We start from the raw sequence: 25271 nt of genomic DNA, 5'->3' as shown, positions 1-25271 counted from the left end.
CGCCAGACTCCAACAAGGACAGTGAGACCATTCAAATGGGTCGGGACCTCAAGTTGTCGTGTCATGTCGATGCCAACCCTCAGGACAAGGTCAACTACACATGGTACAAGAACGGTGCGCTGGTCTTCAACTCGGACAGCCTGATCTTGCTGCGTAGCGACCCCGATATGGCGCCGGGCACTAGCAGCTTGGAAATCGTGGACATGAAATTTCGAGATTTAGCAACCTACAGCTGTGTGGCAAACTTCCCGGGCAGCAGCGTGCCGGAGCTCCGAGTGGATGTCAATATCTCCCAGAACAGTGGTGAGATTTTCCTCTTTGTCTTTTAGTCTTATTTCATAAATCCATGTTTTTATTTTTGTTAGGTCTTACAGCTGTTTTTATCTCAATTTTGGGTGTGGAATTTTCTCTGTCACAATAATTCTTAAACTATATAAGGGACGTACCGAAAGCAAAATTAGTGACCGAACCGAATTTTGGAAATACTTGGTCGAAAACCGAAAGGCTGGAAAAGACACATGCATGTAATTCAGTTTTTAATTCAGTTAAAAAAATATCAATATTTAATTTAGATATTTCCCAATTAATTCCCTTTCCCTTGGCATTGGTTCTACAACCCTGGAAGCAGGAGAGATTTAGTTCGAAAGGTGCTGATTCTGAAACCCCGAGTGAGCATTTTGTGGCAAACTCTGAACACGTCCTATAGCAGAGATGCTGGCGTCATCGTAGCATTCTGTTCGGTGGACGCAGACACACTTGTCACGGCCGATGAAACCTTCTTAGAAGTTTGGGACACTGAAAAAGTGGCTCTGAAGTTTGGGACACTAGAAAAGTGGCTCTCATGCCTTCAATTGCTAAGCTAAATGAGAACCTGATGTATGTTTGTGTGGAACTGTCGTTCACAACAAAAACAAAACACAACTCTGTTCTCGCCGAAACTAGTAAAGCTCTTTACAAGGTTCTTACAATCTCTCCTGCTCTTTAAAATAAGACTTTGTTTTTTCCTGCGCAACTAGGCAGGTGGATGGGCCGAGTTCTAGCGGCAACGAAGCTAAGGGAAGCCGCTCCCAGCCAGATGAAACAGTGACTGGCAGAGGGGTTGTGGGAGTCGCGGAAAAAACAATATCCGACAAAAAGAGAAAGTGTTTGTGCTATAAACGTATTGTGCTAAACCACAGAAAAATGCACATGTATGCATGTAAATACTATTTTATTTGTATACTCTCTGCTTGATTGTACTCCAAACTACTCACACACGGGCTCAAATACACTGTACAGTACTTGATGTGATGTGTGAGATCAATGGAAAGTAACTTTAGAACGTACGTTTAGCAGCGTTGAAGTACATTTATTTTATTTTCCTTCATTTAAACATTTGTATTTTTCTTTGATACGTCAAATACTTCCAAACCACAGACATGTTGGTTGTGAGCCATTCGTATTGTTTCTTGCTGTGTTTTGATAACGTCATTACAACACTACGGTTCTTCACACTATTCGGTGGTAAACTTTTGGTCTTTTTACCAAAAACTGAAACAGCTGTCACCTATAATTTCAGGATCAATAGCAATATGTAACATATCATAGAAGTGTTTGTCAAAAATAGCGACTTAATTTGATTTTATTTAGTGCAATTTTGACAAATTTTCTACAGCTAATAAATCAGTCAATTTTCACATCAGAAACTTCATGAGGAAATCATGCAGAATCATCTTAATTTTACTCAACTAAAGCAAATTGTGCATTTTTCTGTACAAAATCACAACTTATTTAGGTTGAATGTCACTATTGCCTCAGCATGTCTTGCCGGCTATTGGGCCGTCATTTTTAGATTGAAATGTTATATAAAATAAAACATAAAAAACAATTTGTTTGTTTGTTTGTTTGTTTGTTTGTTTGGACGCAGAAATGTCTAAATTAGTAGTTTTTTGCCTAAAAATGGATACAAAATCCAACATGGCGGCCATCACAAAAGAAAGCTTTTCAAGTTGAACATTCTTTTTATAGATATGAACGTAAAACAGTCTAGATTCTTGGTTAAAAGCAAAAAACGGGCAATTATCATCCATTTTACATGCAGGAATGATGCTATTTTATATAATTATTACCTTGAATCCTCGACCAAATAACTCTTGAACACTCCGACCTGCTTTTATGCACTAAAACTTTCATCCTGTTTCCACCTATATATGTGTTTGAGTTTATCGCACTGAAAGCTGTCCGACGCTCTGCCTGGCCCGGCCCCCTAAGGGAAAACATGGCACAATGTCTGTAAGAGCTGTCTCTTCAACTGATATTGAAGTCTATTGTTCAAACTAAACTGAAAAGGTGCGAGTGAGTGCATGGGAGAATCTTGTCTTGAAATTCTTTTTATTGGTCTTTCTGTCTGTCGGTCTGTCTGTCGGTTTCTCAGTCGATCCATCTTTTCATCCCTCTGGCTCTCCATCAATCTGTCTATCAGTCTGGCAATTGATTGTGACCAGGATTCTTTTTGCACGACTGGAGGCCACTAGTTGAAGAAATAAGACAAGACTTATTTGGGGCAACAAGTTTCAAATAGAGAACTCACCTGGTGATTAATTGATGCTAGGAATCCTTTCAAGTGGAAGCCACTACTTGAGGAAGAACAAAAAAGTCACGTGATGTCTATTGAGGGAAAGTCACTTGCGCATTTGTTTCAAGTGGACAATTCATCTGATGAGTAACTGAGGTGTATAGGAATAGGGGACACACCAGTATTTTAGGAGTTATAATATATTTTTATATACGGAGCTACTCGAGCAGCACCTGTGCTTTCCCTTTTAGCCCATTTTTTTGTCCCGTTTAGTTATACTTAATGCAAACAAGTATCTACTTAAGTTGACTCCATATGCAATTACCCCCTATGTTTGCGCTTCACAATGTTAAGGCTCCACACTGAGCGGCCATTGCTTTTCACGATACCCATGTTGCATTAAAACGGTGTGATTGTTCAATAAAATTTGCCTTGTTAACTTGGGTTTCTTCTGTACTTTTTTATTCACCATCTGCCTCTGTTTTCAAGTTTAACTGTCAGACACCATCTGTGGTTTTTATGTCAATGTTCACCTCTTACCCTTTCACATATCCTCACCATTGTACCCGCCTTGCATAATAAGTAGCCGGCATGTTATGTCGTGTTCATTAATGGTATGTTCAATTTTTTACATCTCTCTCCACTCCTAGTATCTCCACCAATACTGACGGTCCCTCCAGGTGGTCAGGCGGTTAGTGCGCGAGAAGGCGGGACTGCTGAGCTTGTATGCTTAGTAATAGATGGGAAACCACGTCCGCCAATCCTCTGGTCTCGCACTGAAAAGGACCTTCTGATGCCTTCTGGGAAGGCCGTGATGGAGACGCCCGACGGCCGCTTGCGGCTGAAGAACGTAAGCCGGGACATGACGGGGGCTTACCGCTGCCAAACTGCTCCCTACAACGGACTCAACATTAAACGGCGAGAGGCACAGGTCCAACTCAATGTACAATGTGAGTTTTCATGTGAATATTTGGATCTCAGCAATCTACTTTTTAGGTCTAAAATAGGAACACTCATACAACCTTGAGTCTGCTCAACTTGTAGAACCTAGGCGACATAACGCAAATTTCAGCATAGGTTGGAATTAACCCCTTACGTACCCCTAAATACCTCCTAAATCTCAAAATAACTATCCAAACACATGTATTATACATCATTGACGTTTGACAAGACGTTGGAGCTAAGTCCTAGCTAGACAGCGAGCTAAACTGTAATCTTTCCCCCTCTCTCTCTCAATCAGCAGCGCGACTTCTTCGAGGGGCCAAGTGCGCTCTTAACCATGTGTGCGCATTTGCTCTTCTTCGTGTGCGCAAATACGTTCTTCTTCTTGTTTATATGCGCTCTTACTCGTGTGCGGAAGTACCGTATTAGCCCGAATATTAGACGGTGGTTTTTGCATTGAAATAAGACTGAAAAAGAGGGGGTCGTCTTATATTCGCGGTCTAGACATTATACCCATTCACGACGCTAGATGGCTCCAGATATCATTGAAGCGATGTTCTGTCATTACGGATCTCAGCTACTCTCAAGTAAGTTTAAACAGTTTATATTATAGATTTGTTTCAAGACTACAGTTACAGTTAGACTTCACTTTGATGGCTAATGCAGTTATTGCAATTTTGTTGTTTTATCACAATAGATTGGTTTATTTACATTTCAAAAACCAGAAGCCATTCATTTACGAATGTGATTGCACTTTAGTTTACATATTTAAATGTTCAGATATTAAGATTTGAATGAGGCAAAATAACATGCTTTTTCCCTCAAATATATTGTTATAATCATTTGTTTCGGATTTACTGTAATTATTTTCTGTATAAAAATTAATTTAGTGTTCAAAAAGTCTTTTTTCAAACTTGAGTCTTGAAAAAGAGGGGGTCGTCTTATAATCAGGGCCGTCTTATATTCGGGGCAATACAGTACTACTTGCTCTGTGCTTCCTTCGCTAAAATAAAAGCATCACAAAATAAAAGTCACGATTATCATCAAATACACATTTCGCCAAAGGGCAGAACAGTCATATTAAGAAATAAAGTGAAAAATAAGATTATAATATAAAATAAAAATTATAAAAATACAATGAAAATAAAATGAAAAACCCCTGGCGACAAAAGGGTGGACAACATGCCGTGAAGTCAAAATCAACTAAGTCGGGTCTGTCGTAACCCGGTACTACTTGTATTTACTAGTCCCAAAAAAACACCATTGTCATTAAACAAATGTGATGGCTTACTGCCTTTTATAGAAGTCTGTGACAGTATGTTTCCCAAAATATCTAGAATATATGAGATTAGGTCTAAAATAGTCCACATTTTTTTCATCTACAGTGCCTTGCAAAAGTATTCGGCCCCCTTGAATCTTGCAACCTTTCGCCACATTTCAGGCTTCAAACATAAAGATATGAAATTTAATTTTTTTGTCAAGAATCAACAACAAGTGGGACACAATCGGGAAGTGGAACAACATTTATTGGATAATTTAAACTTTTTTAACAAATAAAAAACTGAAAAGTGGGGCGTGCAATATTATTCGGCCCCTTTACTTTCAGTGCAGCAAACTCACTCCAGAAGTTCAGTGAGGATCTCTGAATGATCCAATGTTGTCCTAAATGACCGATGATGATAAATAGAATCCACCTGTGTGTAATCAAGTCTCCGTATAAATGCACCTGCTCTGTGATAGTGTCAGGGTTCTGTTTAAAGTGCAGAGAGCATTATGAAAACCAAGGAACACACCAGGCAGGTCCGAGATACTGTTGTGGAGAAGTTTAAAGCCAGATTTGGATACAAAAAGATTTCCCAAGCTTTAAACATCTCAAGGAGCACTGTGCAAGCCATCATATTAAAATGGAAGGAGCATCAGACCACTGCAAATCTACCAAGACCCGGCCGTCCTTCCAAACTTTCTTCTCAAACAAGGAGAAAACTGATCAGAGATGCAGCCAAGAGGCCCATGATCACTCTGGATGAACTGCAGAGATCTACAGCTGAGGTGGGAGAGTCTGTCCATAGGACAACAATCAGTCGTGCACTGCACAAATCTAGCCTTTATGGAAGAGTGGCAAGAAGAAAGCCATTTCTCAAAGATATCCATAAAAAGTCTCGTTTAAAGTTTGCCACAAGCCACCTGGGAGACACACCAAACATGTGGAAGAAGGTGCTCTGGTCAGATGAAACCAAAATTGAACTTTTTGGCCACAATGCAAAACGATATGTTTGGCGTAAAAGCAACACAGCTCATCACCCTGAACACACCATCCCCACTGTCAAACATGGTGGTGGCAGCATCATGGTTTGGGCCTGCTTTTCTTCAGCAGGGACAGGGAAGATGGTTAAAATTGACGGGAAGATGGATGCAGCCAAATACAGGAACATTCTGGAAGAAAACCTGTTGGTATCTGCACAAGACCCGAGACTGGGACGGAGATTTATCGTCCAACAGGACAATGATCCAAAACATAAAGCCAAATCTACAATGGAATGGTTCAAAAATAAACGTATCCAGGTGTTAGAATGGCCAAGTCAAAGTCCAGACCTGAATCCAATCGAGAATCTGTGGAAAGAGCTGAAGACTGCTGTTCACAAACACTCTCCATCCAACCTCACTGAGCTCGAGCTGTTTTGCAAGGAAGAATGGGCAAGAATGTCAGTCTCTCGATGTGCAAAACTGATAGAAACATACCCCAAGCAACTTGCAGCTGTAATTGGAGCAAAAGGTGGCGCTACAAAGTATTAACGCAAGGGGGCCGAATAATAGTGCACGCCCCACTTTTCAGTTTTTTATTTGTTAAAAAAGTTTAAATTATCCAATAAATTTTGTTCCACTTCACGATTGTGTCCCACTTGTTGTAGATTCTTGACAAAAAATTAAAATTTTATATCTTTATGTTTGAAGCCTGAAATGTGGCAAAAGGTTGCAAGGTTCAAGAGGGCCGAATACTTTTGCAAGGCACTGTATATATACAAACACACTGGTATATGAAATACATCTGTTTTTTATTTATTTATTTTTTTTCATTGTTATATATAGTCCCCATCCTTTTATGTACTTCTACAATTGCTTCACTGGCCTCTAACTTACTTTGGAGCACTGAGTAGTTGAAGTTTTTGGCTGGTAAACAATCTTTTGTGCACTGCTATATTTGAAGAAAATTTAAAACCTCGTGAAGCATCTTTGTGTGGAGCAAAAATAATTCAAAAACAAGGTTTGTCAATGGTTTCAATGGTTTTTCTATTGCGTGCACATTGTCATGCAGCAGTAAAACTTTCTCGGTGTTTGGTGCAAATTGCCGTATGCAGGTTACTGGCTAAGAAATTGCAACCTCCTTTTCATGTAGTCTTCTAGATTAACCTCCAAATTAGTTGCGCCAATCCGCCGGTAGCTATCATTTGTTGAACTTGCTCTCCTCATCAGTGTAAGACATTGATGGACGTTCTGTCTCATGCTTGTCCGGCCACTTTTAAACTTCTCAATTCATTCATACATTTGTCTCTGTAGCACACTCATTACATATTGCGCTAAAAGTCTCCTGGGAAAGTCCCCTGATGCACATTTTGACCGCATTGTTCTTCACTGGTGTATTGCGCTAGTGAAGAGGCCATTTTTATTAATTGAAAATGTGTAAAAAAAAATAAAAAAAAAATCATCAAACACATAAGAGAAGTCGGCACATGTGAGAAAAATAACAAAGGCGAAAGTTTGCTGTAGAGCAGCTTGTGGATTATTTTTGACTCGGCCTTATACCTATATACAGTATAAAACCAATGCACATTTGAACGATGGCGGTTTTTTCTCCTGCCAAATGTGTTTGGCGCTCCTTCTCTGTTAACACCCATCAGAACACAGACTTCCTGCACTTTGCTTTTAGGCTCAGTTCATCATCCCCTCTTGTCGAAGTGTTTTATATTCCTTTAATTATTTAAATCAGTTAGATCCTTGAGGTACAGTAATGAAAGTAGTTGAGGGTACAGTTAAATGTACCCCGCATGAAAAGAAAAGCTAAAATATTATTGTATTTGAGTCGCCCAAAGGCTAAGATATACCTGGAGCAGGTTAAATTACCAGATTTCATTGTGCTCCTTTCCTCCACAAGGATTTACAGGGCTTTCTAATGCAAGCCGGGCGGAAGGGCAACACTGTGTGAGCCTTGCTGTCCACACTAGCCAAGTCTGATTAATGGGCCAGGTGGCCACCCCACTCTGGGTGCAGAAAGACACATAAAGATGAGACACACGGGTACACCAGCAAGAGCTCATGGACGAAAAACAGGTTTAAGAGCAAGCCTGAAATGGAAAAGTGACATTAGGAAACTTGAGGAGATAGATAGTGAGGCACTAAGATTTTTTTTTTAACTGCTATTGTCAGGTTACAGCGATGGAAAACACACCAAGCAAGAAGTGTAGATAACAGTACAACAGCAACCCAGAAATGTGTTGGAAAACAGATCTGTCTCTATTTCACGCCATTCTTAATTTGTGCCTCATTACAATCTTTTTTGTTTTGTTTTTTTTGTTTGTGCATTTAACACTGTTAATCGGTGTGAGGGAAAGACTCCATTATTTTTAATGACAGACACAATTAAGTTGCTATGCAGTCTTGGAAGACTGGCCACCCACTCTATTTTCTTTGTATGCTATTCTTCTTTTCATCCCACTTGGCTGTTCTTCTTCATTGCCATTCTCATCATCATCAATCAACTAACAGAGGGAGGACCCCTCTCTCTCTAACTGTGTCTACTTCGTCTGGTCATTCTCGGCATCCTTTCGCTCATGTTCTATCATCGACTTCGCTCACTTCCACGCTGTCATTCGTCTTCCTCGTAGTTGCTTTCTCTCGACTTGTCAGCCTTCTTCACCGCGTCCGCGCACCACCTCCTTCTCTAAATTGATTTTTACGTTGTTTACTGTAAATGTTATGCTCGGTCAGTGTTGCTATACCGGGGATGAATCTGTTTTGCATTGAACGAAAGCATTTTTTTCCCGTGACGAGTGCTCTTCTGATGAGACAAACTGTTGTGGTGTGCTGCCAATATGGAGCGCAAATAATAGTTGAATTGAGATGTTTGAAAGCATTTAGAAGATGGAGTTTGGAACCTTTGCTGAGGTCTTATCAAGAGGCGCTGTTAAAAAAAAAAAAAAAAAAAAGTAAAGAAAAGAAAAAAAAAAAAAACTTTTAGAGTGTTATTGGGGGCCATAACCAGAATTTATTTTTGATGGAAATCTCCAAATCAATGGAAAGTGACCTGCAGGAGTTTACTGACCTGCAGAGCAAAGCTTCCCACGCAAATTGCCATTTTTAGTACATTTTGTTTTTCTTAAAATTTTATTAATTGATAAAGATATTTATTAACCATTTATAAGGCAAATTGCTTTTGGTAATTTGAAAAGAAGCCTAACCCCGACTTACAGTATGTTGATATTTTTGTTTGTTGGGAATTTTAGGTCATCTAGGCCAGAAGTCCACACATATGAATACCAGGTCTCATTTTTATTACATATAGACAAATAATCATAAAAAATATTTTTTTATGACAAAAACATCTAAATTAATACAATGCTAATAAAAATTAAAATGAAAAAAATACTCACTGGTTATGGCTCCTAATAAAATGTATTTATTTATTTATTTAGTTATCTGTATTTAACTCATTGTCTGCCATTGACAACAACTGACATCCAATTCATTTAAACTGAGAGGACTAGCTGTGAGTGCTCCGGTTTCAGTGCCACTGACAGCACTTGATGTCCACTCCTCAACGTTTTGTGGTCTCAGTGACAACAAATGAGTTAAATGGTTATCCTAAAATGGATTACCATTACACTAACGTCAAAACAATGATTATAATTACAATAATGACAATAATGCAGAGCTTATTTTCCTCCAAAATCTTAAGGCAGACATTGGCTAGCCAGTTTAAGAAGCAATAACCAATAGATTAGTGTAGCTGTGTGCAATGATTGAAATGTTGACCTCTGTTGCCCTCTCACTGTCTGTCTCTCTGCTCATCTACTGTCTTAGCCAGGGTTATTTAACACATATTTTCAGAAGTTGAGAATATTTCTCGAAGCAAAGGTCCGGAAGCGCTATAATATCCACATGTCTATTTAGGTAGCCTTAGTTGTATCGAATTCTGAAATATATACCAAATTCAAATTAATTTAGTTAATTTCAAAGACAGTTTTTTTAAAAAATTTAATTATTATCAAGTACATAACTGAACATGTATGCCTGACTGTCAATATGTGCATTTGTGCTTATAAGATTTCATGTCCGGCCAAATTATGACTGCCTTTCTAAGATGTCAAATCCTGTAGTTTAATTTGAGTCCCAAGAAAACACCTCAACCCACCAATCTCAATCAGTTTTACATATTTTAAAACAAAACATCTTGACAAATGATTAGTTTTACAATAACACTCCACTCCGTTACAGTATTAGCTGATGTTGCCAGCATTTTCTGGCCTCTCACTTCAGATTTCAATGGCTGTGTTTGTTGAAAAGCTTAGCGTTTTGTCTCATAACGGTATTTCCATACTTGCACTTTTAATAAGTGCTCCTAGTGGGAAGTATAAACAGAAATGACTGGCCATTACATTTTCATTTTGGAGGGATTGGCATTTCTTCAGTTGTTTTTATCCGTGGTATTTTAAACTGTGCAGTAGTCTTTAACTCTCCCCCCTGGTTTGTCCTATGCCTACCTATAATTTGCCTTTGTTGAAAAGTCAGTGTATACCAGCTCAAATGCAGATTGTATTGGCTGAGTACAGCTAAACTCGTATATGATTGCTCTTGACATTTTCTCAACCGCTACCATAAAGGCTACGATAGCGTTACCGCTTAAAATGGAAGTACCCTGTCAAGTTTAGAAACCTCGAGTATTTCTTCTTTTCAGTTTGACTATCAATGAGTGAGGAGTGTCGTTTTAGACCTGTTACATGTGTATGTTAAGTTTTGTATGCTGTAAAAATGTATCTGATAAGTGCCTTTAAATTAGGGTGACCAAACGTCCTCTTTTGCCTGGACAAGTCCTACTTTCACATAGTATCCTCGTCGTCCGGGCGGGTTTTATAAATTCATAAAAATGTCCTTTTTTTATGATTTTTCATGAGACCAATTTGAAGAGAATCCCTCCGGCCGCTGAGTGGCAGCGCCTGCCTGCGATGACATGGCTCCTAGTAGTAGAGAGGGAAGGAGTAGTTCTTCATGTTTATGTTGGCAGTTTGAAGCATTACCGCCACCTACTGGGTTGGCCATTTGGCCACAACGCCTGCCCAGTTAGGTTTTTTACGATAAATACGTATATAATGGCAACTGTTGACTTCTGTCGGAGCTTTGACTGTAAAATCCCGTTTGGTGTTGCATCATTGCGCTGCCGATGATTGTAAACTTTTATAGCAAAGTTTGATTTTTTCCTCGGCTAGCTATCAGTAAGCTAACCCACGCTAGGCATTATGGGAAACGTAGTTTTGAACTGCTACGTTTGGAAACATGCTGGATGGAATAGTTTGTCAGTTTATTTCAGTTATTGTTTGTGTGCAATCTAGAACATTGAATGAGAATATCAATTGAATAGGAATAACAATTCGTCAAGGACAATTGTCATGATAGTAATTTATAAAAATGTTTAGTTGGCTCATAGCCTACTGTGTGTATGTGTATTGACTGGACTACATTTCCATGGGTCTGCATTCTATATACAGTGGGGAGAACAAGTATTTGATACACTGCCAATATTGGCAAGTATTTGATACCCTGCCAATATTGGCAGTGTATCAAATACTTGTTCTCGACACTGTATATATTAATATTTATTTTATTTTTTCAAACTGTATTTTTCCATCCAGAGTGAGGGGGCACACTTTAAATATATTAAATAAATTAAATATATAGGCATCTTTGAGTGAACTTCGAGTAAAATTCAAGTATCTTGAGGCCGGGCTGAGTGTCCTCTTTTATGGAAATCAAAATATGGTCACCCTACTTTATATATACTTATATATAAATGCAGCTTTATCTGTTTGAGTGTCTGTGTTCGTGTCCCTATGGACTCTGAAATAGCTGGGCGGATTTGACTAAATTTTACATCGTTGTACTTTATGTGTCAGGGAGTGTTCTTAGATGGGTTTCATCTTCGTAGGCTTCCACTGAGTGTGGAAAATTAATTCGAAACACCAAAAATTCGCCTCGAAAGTGCAACCTGATTGTGGAGGCGACAGCGCCATCTTTTGGGCAAAAGACGCATCTCTTGCAATTGCAATGTCGCAGTTGGCTTTCAAACTCTAGTTTCATGTAAAATTTTAAATGTGCTGTGATGATATGTTGCGGCTTTGAGTACTCCACAGCAAGACTCTGGATTTCAAAAAGTGCACTATTTTCAGGAATATTGCAAAGGGATTCATTTCGGCTGGATATTCATACCCTAGTGACTGTTATTTATTATGTGTTGCGCCCGCAATGGTTGATGGGTAGTTGTGGCACCCATGACTGAGAGTGGTGGTTGCTATTGCTATTTTCTGGTGATTTCTGTTCAATAAAGGCGCTGTCTTTTTGGGTCGTCTGGTTTATGGGGTACAAGAGCAGCAAATTTGAATCATAAAAACTGTCTATCTCTTTCTTTCCATGTCGCTTGCCACAATACTGTACACAGTGATGGAAAAGCCATTGTGCATTAACCCCTTTATGGTGTCCTTTTACTATTACTGCATACCAGCTGTATCTCTAAGGAAAGTATGTTTCATCTGCCTTTCGGTTATATTGCGTTAACGTGACACAAACCCGAGCAACGCCAGGCCATACTGCTCGATGAATCCATCCAGCATATATGAAAAAAAATAATGAGGAAGCCCTGATTTTCAGGTTTCTTAAGTGTCGATTTAACAAACCTTGGCCTCAACAACCCAGCACAAATAGTATGCATGGCAACGCTGGGCCGTAATGCTCATGTGAAATAAACTCCTTTTTACTACCTCCTCCTCACAGTTTACCTGTTCTCTGTGCCCTTGACATAGGTTGCCAAAGTTAGACATCTGCATGTATACTGGACATGCAAATAAAACAGCAGCAGGCAATGTGACAGTACTAATCAGTCAAAAGAACTACAGGATGACCCCTCACCGATCAGCACCGTCACATAGTATGGCTTATTACGTACATCCATGGGCATTTGAACATGTCCTCATTAAAAATTGTCTAATGGCAATGAGTACTCTTTTATTTCACTGGTTTCAGACCATTGTTCCCATGGATTTTATCCCACAGTCTACATATTACGTATTACATAAATTAAACTATAATTACATCTGTATCTGATAAACACAACTCATAATGTACTGTAGGCACGCTGCCTCACCTCTGGGGCCCCGAACACACGAGCTCATTGCCGTTAGTAAAGCAATACCGCCATTAGCAGCGCATCTATTATGCACATGATTAGCCAGGGGTGAACTAGCTGCCTGGTGATTTGTGGTGGTCTAATTTGCCTGTGTTTTGTCTTCTCTAACCTCAGGGCAACAGCAGCTAGTCAGTCATCAAACGCAAAGGCATGCCAGTAGGTTAGGCTAATTAAGGCTGGTTAGCATAGGTTAATAGTAGAGATGCGTTTGCTCTTCCTGGAAATACTGAAAATCTCTGTTACATTTCATGAGTCACAGGGGTTTGTGAAGTCTAATGATTTCTGTTTAAGTGGTGTTTATTCTCATGACATGATATACTGTATTATAATAGCATTTGTCAACATGACTCCATAGGTGTGGGGCATTCAACTAAAATCTGAACAGTCTGGGTGGAGGGAAAAAAATTGAAGCAAACTTTGAGTAGGTCATAGTGTTTTTTAATTGTGATTTATTTATTGTAACTGTAGTGGAAATTAGCCAAGTTGGAGCATTCACTGGGGTTGTTTACATACCTTTAGACAAACCAAATTCATTCAAAACAAAGCTATACTGTACAGTATTTTGCCATTTATTATTCTCAAGTAACCCAAATCGTAAACTAAACTACTGTTCACACATTTTTGCAGATGTACACACATAGTACAAGAACACTTATTTCCAAAGAAAAGAATCCCTACTTGAATTAAGCATTTAAGAATACGAGCAAGTAAAAGTAAAATTGTACTAGGACTTTCACTTAATTGTGTAGAGCTTTTGTACCTTCAAGGTACTCAAAGACACAGTCCTTTTATTCAGCTCCCCCACAACATATTCAAGCATATTTTGACATAGTCACAAGGATCCAACCCACAAACTTTGTGTAAATAGTGTTTTCAATTTTCATTTCAAAAAAACAAATCTACATTAGAAAAGTAATACAAAGACCGGTTTCAAACAGGTTAAGTAGACCTCTTGCCATCTATTTTCTAAAGCGCTTGTCCTTCCTTGTGAGTTGGAGCCCATCCCAGCTAACACAGGGCTATAACCTGGACTGGTTGCCAGGCAATCACAAGGCACCTATTGATGAAATAGCTATTCTCATGCTCATTCCCACCGATTGAGAACTTAGTCGTCATTCGACATAACATGAGTCTTCATGGAACGTGGGAGGAAACTAAAGCAAGCAGAGGAAACTCACTCATACTGGGTAGAATTTTGAAAACAGCACATTCAAAGCTCAAACCTTAGAAATCTAAGACAAACAAGGAAACCATTCACCAATTCGTTATTAGGACTACATATTGCACCAATTTTAAACATGGCTGTTGATTGTCAATATTTTGAATTTTAATTTAAAACTCAGACAACTGTAAAATTAATTAACAGAATGAGCATTCTATTTTTGCCATTTTCACAGATCCTCCCATTGTGGACCCACCATATCAGGACACACGTGCAAGAAACTTTCAGATGGTTACCCTCAGGTGTTTGGTCCTCCGCTCCAACCCGCCACGTATCACGGATATCCGCTGGTACCGCAACGGTGACTTTGTCCGTATGCCCATGCCGGACCTAAGGGAGACCCCAGAGCTCAAATTCAAGCTGGAGCCGACCAACAACGGCTCTTATGAATGCAGAGTCAGTAATAGTGCAGGAACTTCCACATGCAGATTTAATGTCTCTGGTGAGTAAAAAGCAAACTGACAACAACGTAGCAAAAATATGCTCCTGTGTATATTAAATTATCATTATAAATATGGAGATTCTTTACAAACATTTACTTTTTTTTTTTTTTTTTTTTTTAAATACCGTCTACATTTTTGGCACGTTGCACAGCCCACAAGCTTTGACCGATTCACACCGTTCCAACTTTGTAACGTTTCAAAACTTCATTTTCGCCTCTACCGTTCACCATTGCACCAAAAATACATTCAATTCCAATGGCAAAAATGCTTGCCAGTTTTTGGCCAAATGTTCCATACCGGCAAAATTTCACTGGCACATTCAATATTTACGAAAAAAAACCTACAACACAAAAAATTCTCCATTGGCAGCCATTATTCACTCCTTCAAATTGCTCCAAAATCAATAGGGTGTGACCCAGAATTACAGAAAAAAAACAAAAAAAACAGGAAGTCATCCATAAATACTCCAAAATCAATAGGAAGTGGCCTGATATTAACAGTTATTCTGAAACACCTAAAAATCAACAGGAATGACCCAAAGTCAACAGGAATTCCCCCCCAAATTAATAGGTAGTGACCTGTAAATGCCCTAGAAATAATAATGACTACGATTAATGACTACAAAACAGGAAGTGACGCATGGATGTTTACCGACCAGTAAAGCATCCTCTTTTTCTAGTCCAATTAAAAATTTCACTGCTTACTTTTTAAAAAATATATATAATTTATTAATACTGTTAAAATAATGCAATATGTAAAAACAAAATTCATTGTCTAAACCTTAAAAACACTAGAAGATGCTAAATTTATATAGTGATTTATTTTATTATTTTATTTTATTTTTTTAATTTCTTTTGACGCTTTTCAGCTCGTCCCTACAATGCTGAATTCTACTATGACACACCCAACCCGGTGAGGATTCTCAAAGGGAATAACTACTCCTACAACCTGCAGTGGACCCAAAAAGACCCAGAGGCCACAGATCGGATTATCGGCTACTCGATTAATGTCCAAAAGGTATATTCAAGTGAAATAATGTCATCTTTGTTATCTCTGTGTGCTGTGTCATTGGTTGATGACTGTTCCAAAAACCTTTGAAACACTATTCAATACAAATACAATGGGGCAAATAAGTATTTAGTCAACCACCAATTGAGGAAGTTCTCCTACTTGAAAAAATTAGAGAGGCCTGTAATTGTCGACATGGGTAAACCTCAACCATGAGAGACAGAATGTGGAAAAAAAAAAAAGAAAATCACATTGTTTGATTTTTAAAGAATTTACTTCCAAATTAGAGTGAAAAATAAGTATTTGGTTACCTACAAACAAGCAAGATTTCTGGCTGTCAAAGAGGTCTAGCTTCTTCTAACGAGGTCTAACGAGGCTCCACTCGTTACCTGTATTAATGGCACCTGTTTTAACTCATTATCGGTATAAAAGACACCTGTCCACAATCTCAGTCAGTCACACTCCAAACTCCACTATGGCCAAGACCAAAGAGCTGTCGAAGGACACCAGAGACAAAATTATAGACCTGCACCAGACTGGGAAGACTGAATCTGCAATAGGTAAAATGCTTGGTGTAAAGAAATCAACTGTGGAAGCAATTATTAGAAAATGGAAGCCATACAAGACCACTGATCCATGCAAGACATCACCCCGTGGCGTCAAAATGATAACAAGAACGGTGAGCAAAAATCCCAGAACCACACGGGGGGGACCTAGTGAATGACCTACAGAGAGCTGGGACCACAGTAACAAAGGCTACTATCAGTAACACAATGCATCGCCAGGGACTCATATCTGCAAGACGTCCCCCTGCTGAAGCCAGTACACGTCCAAAACGTCTGCAGTTCGCTAGAGAGCATTTGAATGATCCAGAAGAGGACTGGGAGAATGTGTTATGGTCAGATAAAACCAAAATACAACTTTTTGGTAGAAACACTGGTTCTCGTGTTTGGAGGAAAAAGAATACTAAATTGCATCCGAGAACACCATACCCACTGTGAAGCATGGGGGTGGAAATATCATGCTTTGGGGCTGTTTTTCTGCAAAGGGACCAGGACGACTGAGCTGTGTAAAGGAAAGATTGAATGGGGCCATGTATCGAGAGATTTTGAGTGAAAATCTCCTTCCATCAGCAAGGGCATTGAAGATGAGACATGACTGGGTCTTTGAGCATGACAATGATCCCACAGCCAGGGCAACAAAGGAGTGGCTTCGTAAGAAGCATTTCAAGGTCCTGGAGTGGCCTAGCCAGTCTCCAGATCCCAACCCCTTAGAAAATCAAGGAGGGAGTTGAAAGTCCGTGTTGCCAACGACAGCCCCAAAACATTACTGCTCAAGAGGAGATATGCATGGAGGAATGGGCCAAAATACCAGCAACAGTGTGTGAAAAGCTTGTGAAGAGTTACAGAAAACGTTTGGCCTCCGTTATTGCAAAAAAAGGTTACATAACAAAGTATTGAGATGAACTTTTGGTATTGACCAAATACTTATTTTCTACCACGATGTGCAAATAAATTCTTTAAAAATCAAACAATGTGATTTTCTGTTTTTTTTCCCACATTCTGTCTCTCATGGTTGAGGTTTACCCATGGTGACAATTACAGGCCTCTCAAATATTTTCAAGTGGGAGAACTTGCACAATTAGTGGTTCACTAAATATTTATTTGCCCCAGTGTACATACAAATAAACATATTCTAAGATCTGCTTATGTATAGCGCTGAAATCCACATCTGTATGTAGTGGAGTGTGCGCACAAAGTAACCATGGTCCTTTAAGAGCACTGGGAGGGTGAGTGAATGTTTAGTTAATCAATTGGGGGCTTAGGCTGAATGAACAATGACGACATGCACCTCTTCGTTTTATCGCTTCTCTACTGAGGCTCACAACTGTCAATGAGTTTATTTTCATTTGACAGGTCCTTTCGATCCAAGACCTTGCAGTGCTTATTGTAACATCATGCACAAAGTGCACCTAAATAGAATGTATGTTATAAGAAAGAGTTTTATTTATTTTTTTAAACAATTTAATCTAAGTGGCTACATGCGTTTATATCAATATAATTAGCCTTTTTTCCTATTCAACTCAGCCCTCCAGACCAGTTTCCTTTAGTGTGTGTGTGTATCTGCGTGTGCATGCCAGAATGTAGACTGTGCCAGCTTGCTTTTGTGCAGCTGAATAGTTGATTCTCCTCCTATTTTACTACTGGGATGTTGGCCAAATGAAGTAAGGCTCTATAGAGAGGAAGAGAATTAGCTGTGTCCTTCCTTGTGATTCCACTTTCATTTTGTGCTTCAGACCTTTAACTTCTCCCTTGCTCCCTATGGTTGGTCCGTCAATTAGGGAAAAAAAAATAAAAAAGGAAAAACAAAAAAGGAAAAACACACACACACTTGCAAAAAAAAAAAAAAAAAAAAAAAAAAAAAAAATCAACATTATTCTGCTTAACATTTTAATTTTTTGTGCCCACCACTGACACTGATGTATTTCTAGCCCTTTACTTGTGCATTGACATCATAGGTAATAGTAGTAGCCAAAAATTATTCTCAACCAATATAGTTACTTCAGATTAATCTGTTTTGAGTGATGTGATTCGGCCCCCAAGTCGCGGAAACGGTGACAGCCGAACGGAAACGGTGCTCCGCTAAGACCGCTACCGTAAACCAACCAGTGGGGGCCAATATTCCGCACATTCCCCTCTTGTGTTAACCCTTTGTACTGACTCCATATTCCAAAAGTCTGAAGAAGGCTCACCGAAAACAGGTTGACAATTTATTCGCCGACAATGGTCAAAAAACAAGGCAAAAACAGACGGCGGAGGGACAATTCTGGATCCAGGGTCATCAAAACAATGGCTACATAGCAATGATCCCGAGCAGCAAACCGTTTTGTTATCTCAGTCTCCAGACTTTTTGAAAGCTGCGGTGGAGTGGGCCGGGCCGGAGGTGTGGCTGGGTGTTGTCTTGGGATCATCCCTCTGTGGCTGGTTTTGGGCGGTTAGGTTCGTGCGTCATCCTTCGTGGCTGGGACGTGGTTGCCACAGCGACCGACGCCTGTCTTGAAGTCCCAAGCTCCCGTTATCAACTTTATATCATGGTTGGGCGGCCGATGCTACTTGTTTTAGGACAGAGCGCACTGCTCTTTGTCCTTGGAGTGGCCGGGAGCACTGATTCCGAGAGTTGGTTCGTCAGTCTTGCTCGTGACGCACCGGTTGGGCTTCTGTGATAAGATGGCGTTGTGTATCTATTCTGCTTCTTTTCATTAAACTAGGGTGTAAGTGCTATTTATTTTATATTAGGTGTGTTAGAGTAGTACAAACAGTCCATGTGAGAAATGATACAATTCCCTGATTGATTATATTAAGTTTGTTAGAGTAATGCAAACAGTTATATGGTGTGTGAGACAAAGGTAACTATTCCCTTCATGAGTAAAAGTTAGTCTTCAAAAAATAAAAAAAATAAATAAATAAAATACTGGTGCAGGTCAGTCAGGTGTAAAACACACAAAATGGGAATATAAAAATTCTGATGTTGCCCAAAACAAACAAACAAAAAGGAAAATTACCAGCAAATCTTTTGGAAAATAGCATGAATCATTTTTTCCCCCCGTCATCAAAGTGGCAGTCTTAAAAGGCTTGAGGTTATATTTTAATTATTTAATCTTTTTATTTTGCAACAGTTTAATGTGAGACCAAGGTTGTCCCATTTGTTCTGACTGTGAGTCACATGCTATTGTGAATAGCATTACATTAATACTATTTTTCCCACAATTAGCATGTATGTTTATACATGACACAAATGAGAAAGGAAAAGAAAAACAGTGAGTGTTAAAGGGAAGGGGTAAGTGGAAATGAAAGGAAAAACATTAAATCTCGATGGTCCTTTCCACTATTACCTAGAGTAGGAGAACATTGGAAAGTAATACCATATCAATTTCACAAGCCATCTATTCCAGCAACACTTTCTACAGCTCATCCTCTTAACACTTCAGCACTCCATCTTTTTAGCACATGCCCAATGATGTGAGGCTCTCAGGGGACACATTGAGACGGTAACACACAAGCACTCTTATCAGACGTTGTGGAGCAGACGTCTTTACTGTAGAATTGACTGACTTAAGAACACCCACACATCACAAGTTGGCTTCTGCTTGTTAAATTATGTATTGGAATTGATAAGAGAAAAACATCTCAGTTGTTTAGTTAAGGCTATTGTTCTTTTTTTAGTTCTTAAGTTGTTCTTTTTTAGTTTTGTTTTCCTGACGATATTTTTTCTTCCAATGGCAGTTTTTGCAATTAACAAGATATATTCTGACCATAATGAGGCAGTTAATGACAATGACCTTTATTGTTATAAAAGACAGGGATCTTGACTCAATGTTAGCGGAACGTTGGCAGAAAACACTCAGGTGACTTGAAGTTCCGCTCTGAGACCCCCAATTTGGCCAAATTTCATAATTGTCCTATATGCATGTGTGATATATCATAGGAAAGCTTTAAATCTCAATTTTCTGGAGGAAGAAAAGTTTTGAACAGGGGGGCGTTTAAAAAAAAAAAAAAAAGAAAAGAAACGCCGAAATCCTAACTGGAGGTGAGAGCATGAGAGACCATAATTAAAGACGCCATGATTTTAACAAGATATTATCGCATACATACCTCTTCTCAATCCAAAAACTCCGTGTAGTATGTATAACCGAATGTCACACAGACACAACTACTAATGGCCACAGCGATTTTATGGGTGAAACATGGTACTATAACAAGGGTCGCCATGCAAAAATCGCAGACACCAAGGAGCGGTCGAGATTTTCTTTTTCATATATTTACAAGAGGTGTGCAAAATTTCCATTTCTTAGATTATTCGCGATTCAGCCGTGGAAGATTCGAGAACGATTTACAAACATCCAAATTCCGATTATTGAAATATGCCAAGTAAAGCGGTACACACTCAGCGCGCCGCGCTGTCTTCGGGACGCAATTAGGAAGAACAGAGCGAGAGTAGCTAAACATCATATTTCTCATTACCCGGCCCCTCGGGTAATGCCAATGCTCAACTCTCGGCTCTAGCTCAACTCGTGCCACGAGATAAAAAAACACAACAACATACCTGACTGCTGCCGAAAAGCTGCTACAAAGTACATCCACATAATGTTACGGTAGATATCATTTATATAGAACTAGATACAATATAGATTCAGTAGCGTTAGCAGCACATCTACAAAAAGCTAGATGCGGGCGTCAGTAAACGGCCGCCATCTTAAAGCAGTACACTTCCCTGCAAGGCTGCTGTAGCGAACCTTCCAAGCAAACCTAATTAACTTTTTATCTCAAATACTCCTAAATCGGTAAAATATTGACTTGAATCTATCTTTAAAATAGTTTTAAAACTTTCACATGTCGAAAGTACACAAAAGGGAAATTATGGAATAATGGGAGCAATTTTAACAACTTTAACGGTTGATTCACAACATTAAATTAATTGAATGTAGTTTAAAGCTGCTGATACAGAATGGGGACTGGAGTTTTTTTATTTACTGTTATTTTTGTATATTTGTTTACTGCTATATGTGAACTTGATACTGAAATAGTAGTTTGGTTTAGCCTGAGAGTATTTTTGAACAATTTTGGAACTAATGTACAAAACATTTAAAAAAAAAAAAAAAAAAAAAAAAAGGAGGGGGTGCATCAATAATCGTTTTATAATCGAATCAGAGCCTCTGAATTGTAATCGTAATCGAAACGTTAGGTGCCCAAAGATTCCCAGCTCTAATATTTACCCTTTTAAAGTTTTTTTTTTTTTTCTTTGTTTGGATCGATTATTCATCTAAAATTTCAGGAAAAATAGTTATGAGGTAGATATCCGTGACTTTTTTAAGTTTAAAATTTGCGAGTAAATAATTTTTTAAAGTCGTTTTTTTTTTTTTTTTTAACTAAATATTACACATCAATTAATGATTCTAAGGTAAAAATGACAGACATTTCGAATAATAGATATAATTACTCACCTTCTTTTTCTGGCTTGGTTGAAAGAAAGGCGGCTGCGCGACGTCTGTTAACGGAGAAAAAAGGCGGTTGCGCGACGTCTGTAAACAGAGGTCTCTAGGGTGAAACGGACAAATTAAAAATAGTTCGGGGGCTTAATGCGCTATGAATCTGCTATGGAAGCATATAGACATATTGTTCTATCAAACATAACAGTTGTTTTGGCTTAAAATACAGCAGTTTATTTTAAAGAGGGGTGCGAGAGCAAAGCTTTTTCAGTCTTGTCTGTGTTTTCCGCCATATATATTTCTTTTTTTGCATGTTTGACTTGCCACTGTTGTTTTTCTATGTGCTAACATGCAAAATGTCGGATATGCTGCAGCCTCGCCAACATTAATATAATGAGTTAGGAGGGAAAATCGTTGGAATGTTGCATTTGTTTTGGCAGTGGCTTACGTTGGAATTCAATCAATAAGATCCTGTTGACTGATCCATTAATTGTTTTTGTATCTTCTTCTTCTTCATCTTTTCCTTTCAGCATCTTCATTTCTGCCCTTTCCAGCTCTGCCTCCTGTTTTTTCCTTAGTGGTGAGACTTAATCAAATTAAACACATATATAATTGGGTCAGAAAAAAATATTCATAGCAATTAAAAAAAGGGTTCTATACAATGATCGAAGGTTGTATCACACAATTTAATAGCCATTATTTCACATTTTAACTCATCAATTCATATGTTAATTATTAAACTGGCCTCAATATTTAGTTACCATCCACACAAAAATTATTTACAAAGGACTTCATATTGCATTTATAATCCATTACAGAACTGATATTTTAAAGACTCAAATATGGTCATTTTTCAAATACAGACTTAAATGATTAGGGTGCAAAGTGGTCTCTACATAAGTGCCCTCTTTTAACTGATATCCATTATCTCTCCTATCCAACTTTAAATCTGCGAATGAGATCTGGATGTGCAGTACTTCCTCATACCAAGCACACACAACATGACGACTCAAGCAAAGCAGTTTCTTTGTCCAACATGTCCAGGGTTAGCAATGTGCTAAAATTATGCTGTGCTAAAGGAGTCTTTAAAAAAGCTCCTTCATTGATGTGTTCATGACCCCAGCAGCCCAAAACTGGACTGACGCCAAAACATCAAGCGCAATAAGGCACATGTCAAAATTGTTGCACGGTACACAAAAATGGAGTCCAATAATTTACAGAGGGAAAAAAATCGGGATTGGTTGGCGACTCGCTAGCATCTGTGACATGTTAAGCATTGGGCATGTAGAGTTCTTTTGTTCTTTTTGTTAGTCAAATATACCGTAGTTGCTGTTTTCATTACAGGCTTTAAGTTATTTAGCAACCACATTTAATTAATGTTTTTTATACCATGTGGGTTTCTTGCTCCTTAATCTCTCACCATAGCTCCATATTTTGGAATAGTCACTGAATCCGTCGCAATACATACAGCTGGTACTCTACCCGATAGAAATGCTGCAATACAAACACTCCTTCCATTATCATATATATGAGGAATTTGTGGGAGAAAAATAAGAAAAAAAATCATGATGAATTAGAGGCACACATTGACACTCATAACTGCATAACCATAATCTAGCCCGAGATGCAGATGTAGTGAACTCTAATCTCTCTCAAGAATCCACAGAGATTCAAGTCGTATGCTTGCATACACAAACAATGGCTTTATATACAGAGGCTGCATATCAGCAGACTGCTAGTTCAAGTCATGAAAGAGATCCATTAGTAGAGGATGAGAGAATAATTAACCTCACACTCTCTATTATTTGAACAGGCCTCCTCCTCTCATATTTTCAATCCATATTAAGTTCATATGCATAATTGTCTGTTTCCATTGTGTGAGTGCCTCTCAAGTCTTGTGCCTTTTCGCACATTATTTGGCTTGCTGTCTTTACAAAGCTCAAATGATTCAAATGGAAATATTTTGTAATTGAATATACTTTATTTGTATTTTTTTCTAGTGAGGAAATGTCTTCAGACGTTATTGCTCTGTCTGTTGATCAATTGCAGAAATGTTAGGGATTTAATGATGTCCTGTATTTGAGTTTTGCATTAGTACTCATTGCCTGCATAGTAGGAATAAAATACTGTACCTATGAATATGTTATATTCACGGGTCATGTTATCTGATTGCGCTTAATCTAAAACATTTAATCTCGAATTGATTGCTAAAACATTTCTTAATCTAAGTATCTAATGGGGTGAACTAACCTATTATGATCTCACAAAAAATTTATTTTTCTTTTTTTTTTTAGTTTTACCTATAGTATACAGTATAAATGCTGGTGCAGACCATCTAGACCCATATCTCCTTCAATTAAGTGCTCATTTTATCAGTCCATATTTAGCTCACATTTTTAACCAAACCCTTCTTTCCGGCATCATCCCTTCCCCTTGGAAAACTGCTACTGTAATCCCGCTACATAAAAATGGTGATACCTCTGACCTCAATAATTACCGTCCAATATCCAAGCTTCCGTTTTTATCCAAAATTCTTGAATCATTGATCGATTCGCAACTACGTTCTTTTATTGACTCATCTAATATACTTCAGCCGCAACAGTCTGGTTTTCGCCCAGGTCACAGTACAATTACAGCTACAGTTTCTGTCCTAAATAACATTGTTTCCTTTCTTGATAATAAACAGTTCTGTGCTGCTCTTTTCATTGATCTTTCAAAAGCATTCGATACCGTTGATCATAAACTTCTACTTCATAAACTGCAGGTCATAGGTTTAGATGTTAATGCCCTCAAGTGGTTTAAGTCCTACCTTACAGACAGAATTCAAACTGTAGCGTAGAGTTAAATCAAGTCCACTTACTATTAAAAATGGGGTGCCGCAGGGGTCTGTCCTTGGACCACTCCTTTTTACGTTATACATTAATAATATTTTTCTTCCTAATCAATATTGTAATGTCCACTTTTTTGCTGATGATTGTATTCCATATGCGCCCGGTTCTTCCCCATCTCTAGCTCTGAGTCATTTACAGTCTGCTTTTGATAGCCTACAAATATCTCTTCATAATCACAGATTAGTTTTAAATGCTGAAAAAACTAAATACATGGTTTTCTCCACTTCCACCATGACTGACAATGACTTACCCGGAATCAAATCCCTAAATGGTACTCAAATTACTCTCACTGATTCATACAAATACTTAGGAATTTGGATTGACAGTAACTTATCATTCAAAACTCATATTCATCATCTAATCCGTAAACTTAAATTTAAATTTAGCTTCCTGTATAGAATCAAAGGCTGCCTGTCAACTTCTAACCGAAAAACCATTGTATTATCTTCTTTTGTTTCTGTACTTGATTATGGGGACATCCTGTACTGTCATGCAGCTCCATCAACTCTTCAACAGTTAAACCAGGTCTATCACAGTGCACTACGTTTCATCACCAATGACAATTTCCACACTCCTCATTGTACCCTTTATCAAAACGTTGGTTGGTCCTCACTACAATCAAGAAGAAATATCCATATCATGTTATTAATCTATAAGCCTTTACTGTGCAAACTTCCGAACTACCTCACATCTCTCCTGTCATTCAAATCCAGTAACTACATAACACGATCATCCAACTACTTAACCCTAAACATTACATTCACTCGCACTAATGTT

General features: G+C 38.4%; 1 protein-coding gene across 5 annotated transcripts in view; it reads left to right on the top strand.

Moving 5' to 3' along the window:
* Positions 1-25271, top strand: part of LOC130925492 (MAM domain-containing glycosylphosphatidylinositol anchor protein 1) — a 347692-nt gene that overhangs the window by 243454 nt on the left and 78967 nt on the right. For all 5 annotated transcript variants that reach the window (XM_057851332.1, XM_057851333.1, XM_057851331.1 and 2 more), the window contains 4 exons: positions 1-303; positions 3205-3504; positions 14342-14608; positions 15478-15626. The exon at positions 1-303 is cut by the window's left edge and continues 27 nt beyond it. In XM_057851332.1, coding sequence (XP_057707315.1) covers positions 1-303; positions 3205-3504; positions 14342-14608; positions 15478-15626 — 1019 coding nt within the window. The remainder of the gene's footprint in view (positions 304-3204; positions 3505-14341; positions 14609-15477; positions 15627-25271) is intronic.

This window comes from Corythoichthys intestinalis, chromosome 1 (genome assembly GCF_030265065.1).
Source record: "Corythoichthys intestinalis isolate RoL2023-P3 chromosome 1, ASM3026506v1, whole genome shotgun sequence".
NCBI lineage: Eukaryota > Metazoa > Chordata > Actinopteri > Syngnathiformes > Syngnathidae > Corythoichthys > Corythoichthys intestinalis.
Note: the sequence above shows the minus strand (reverse complement) of the source record. Positions and strands in the feature narration are given on the sequence as shown.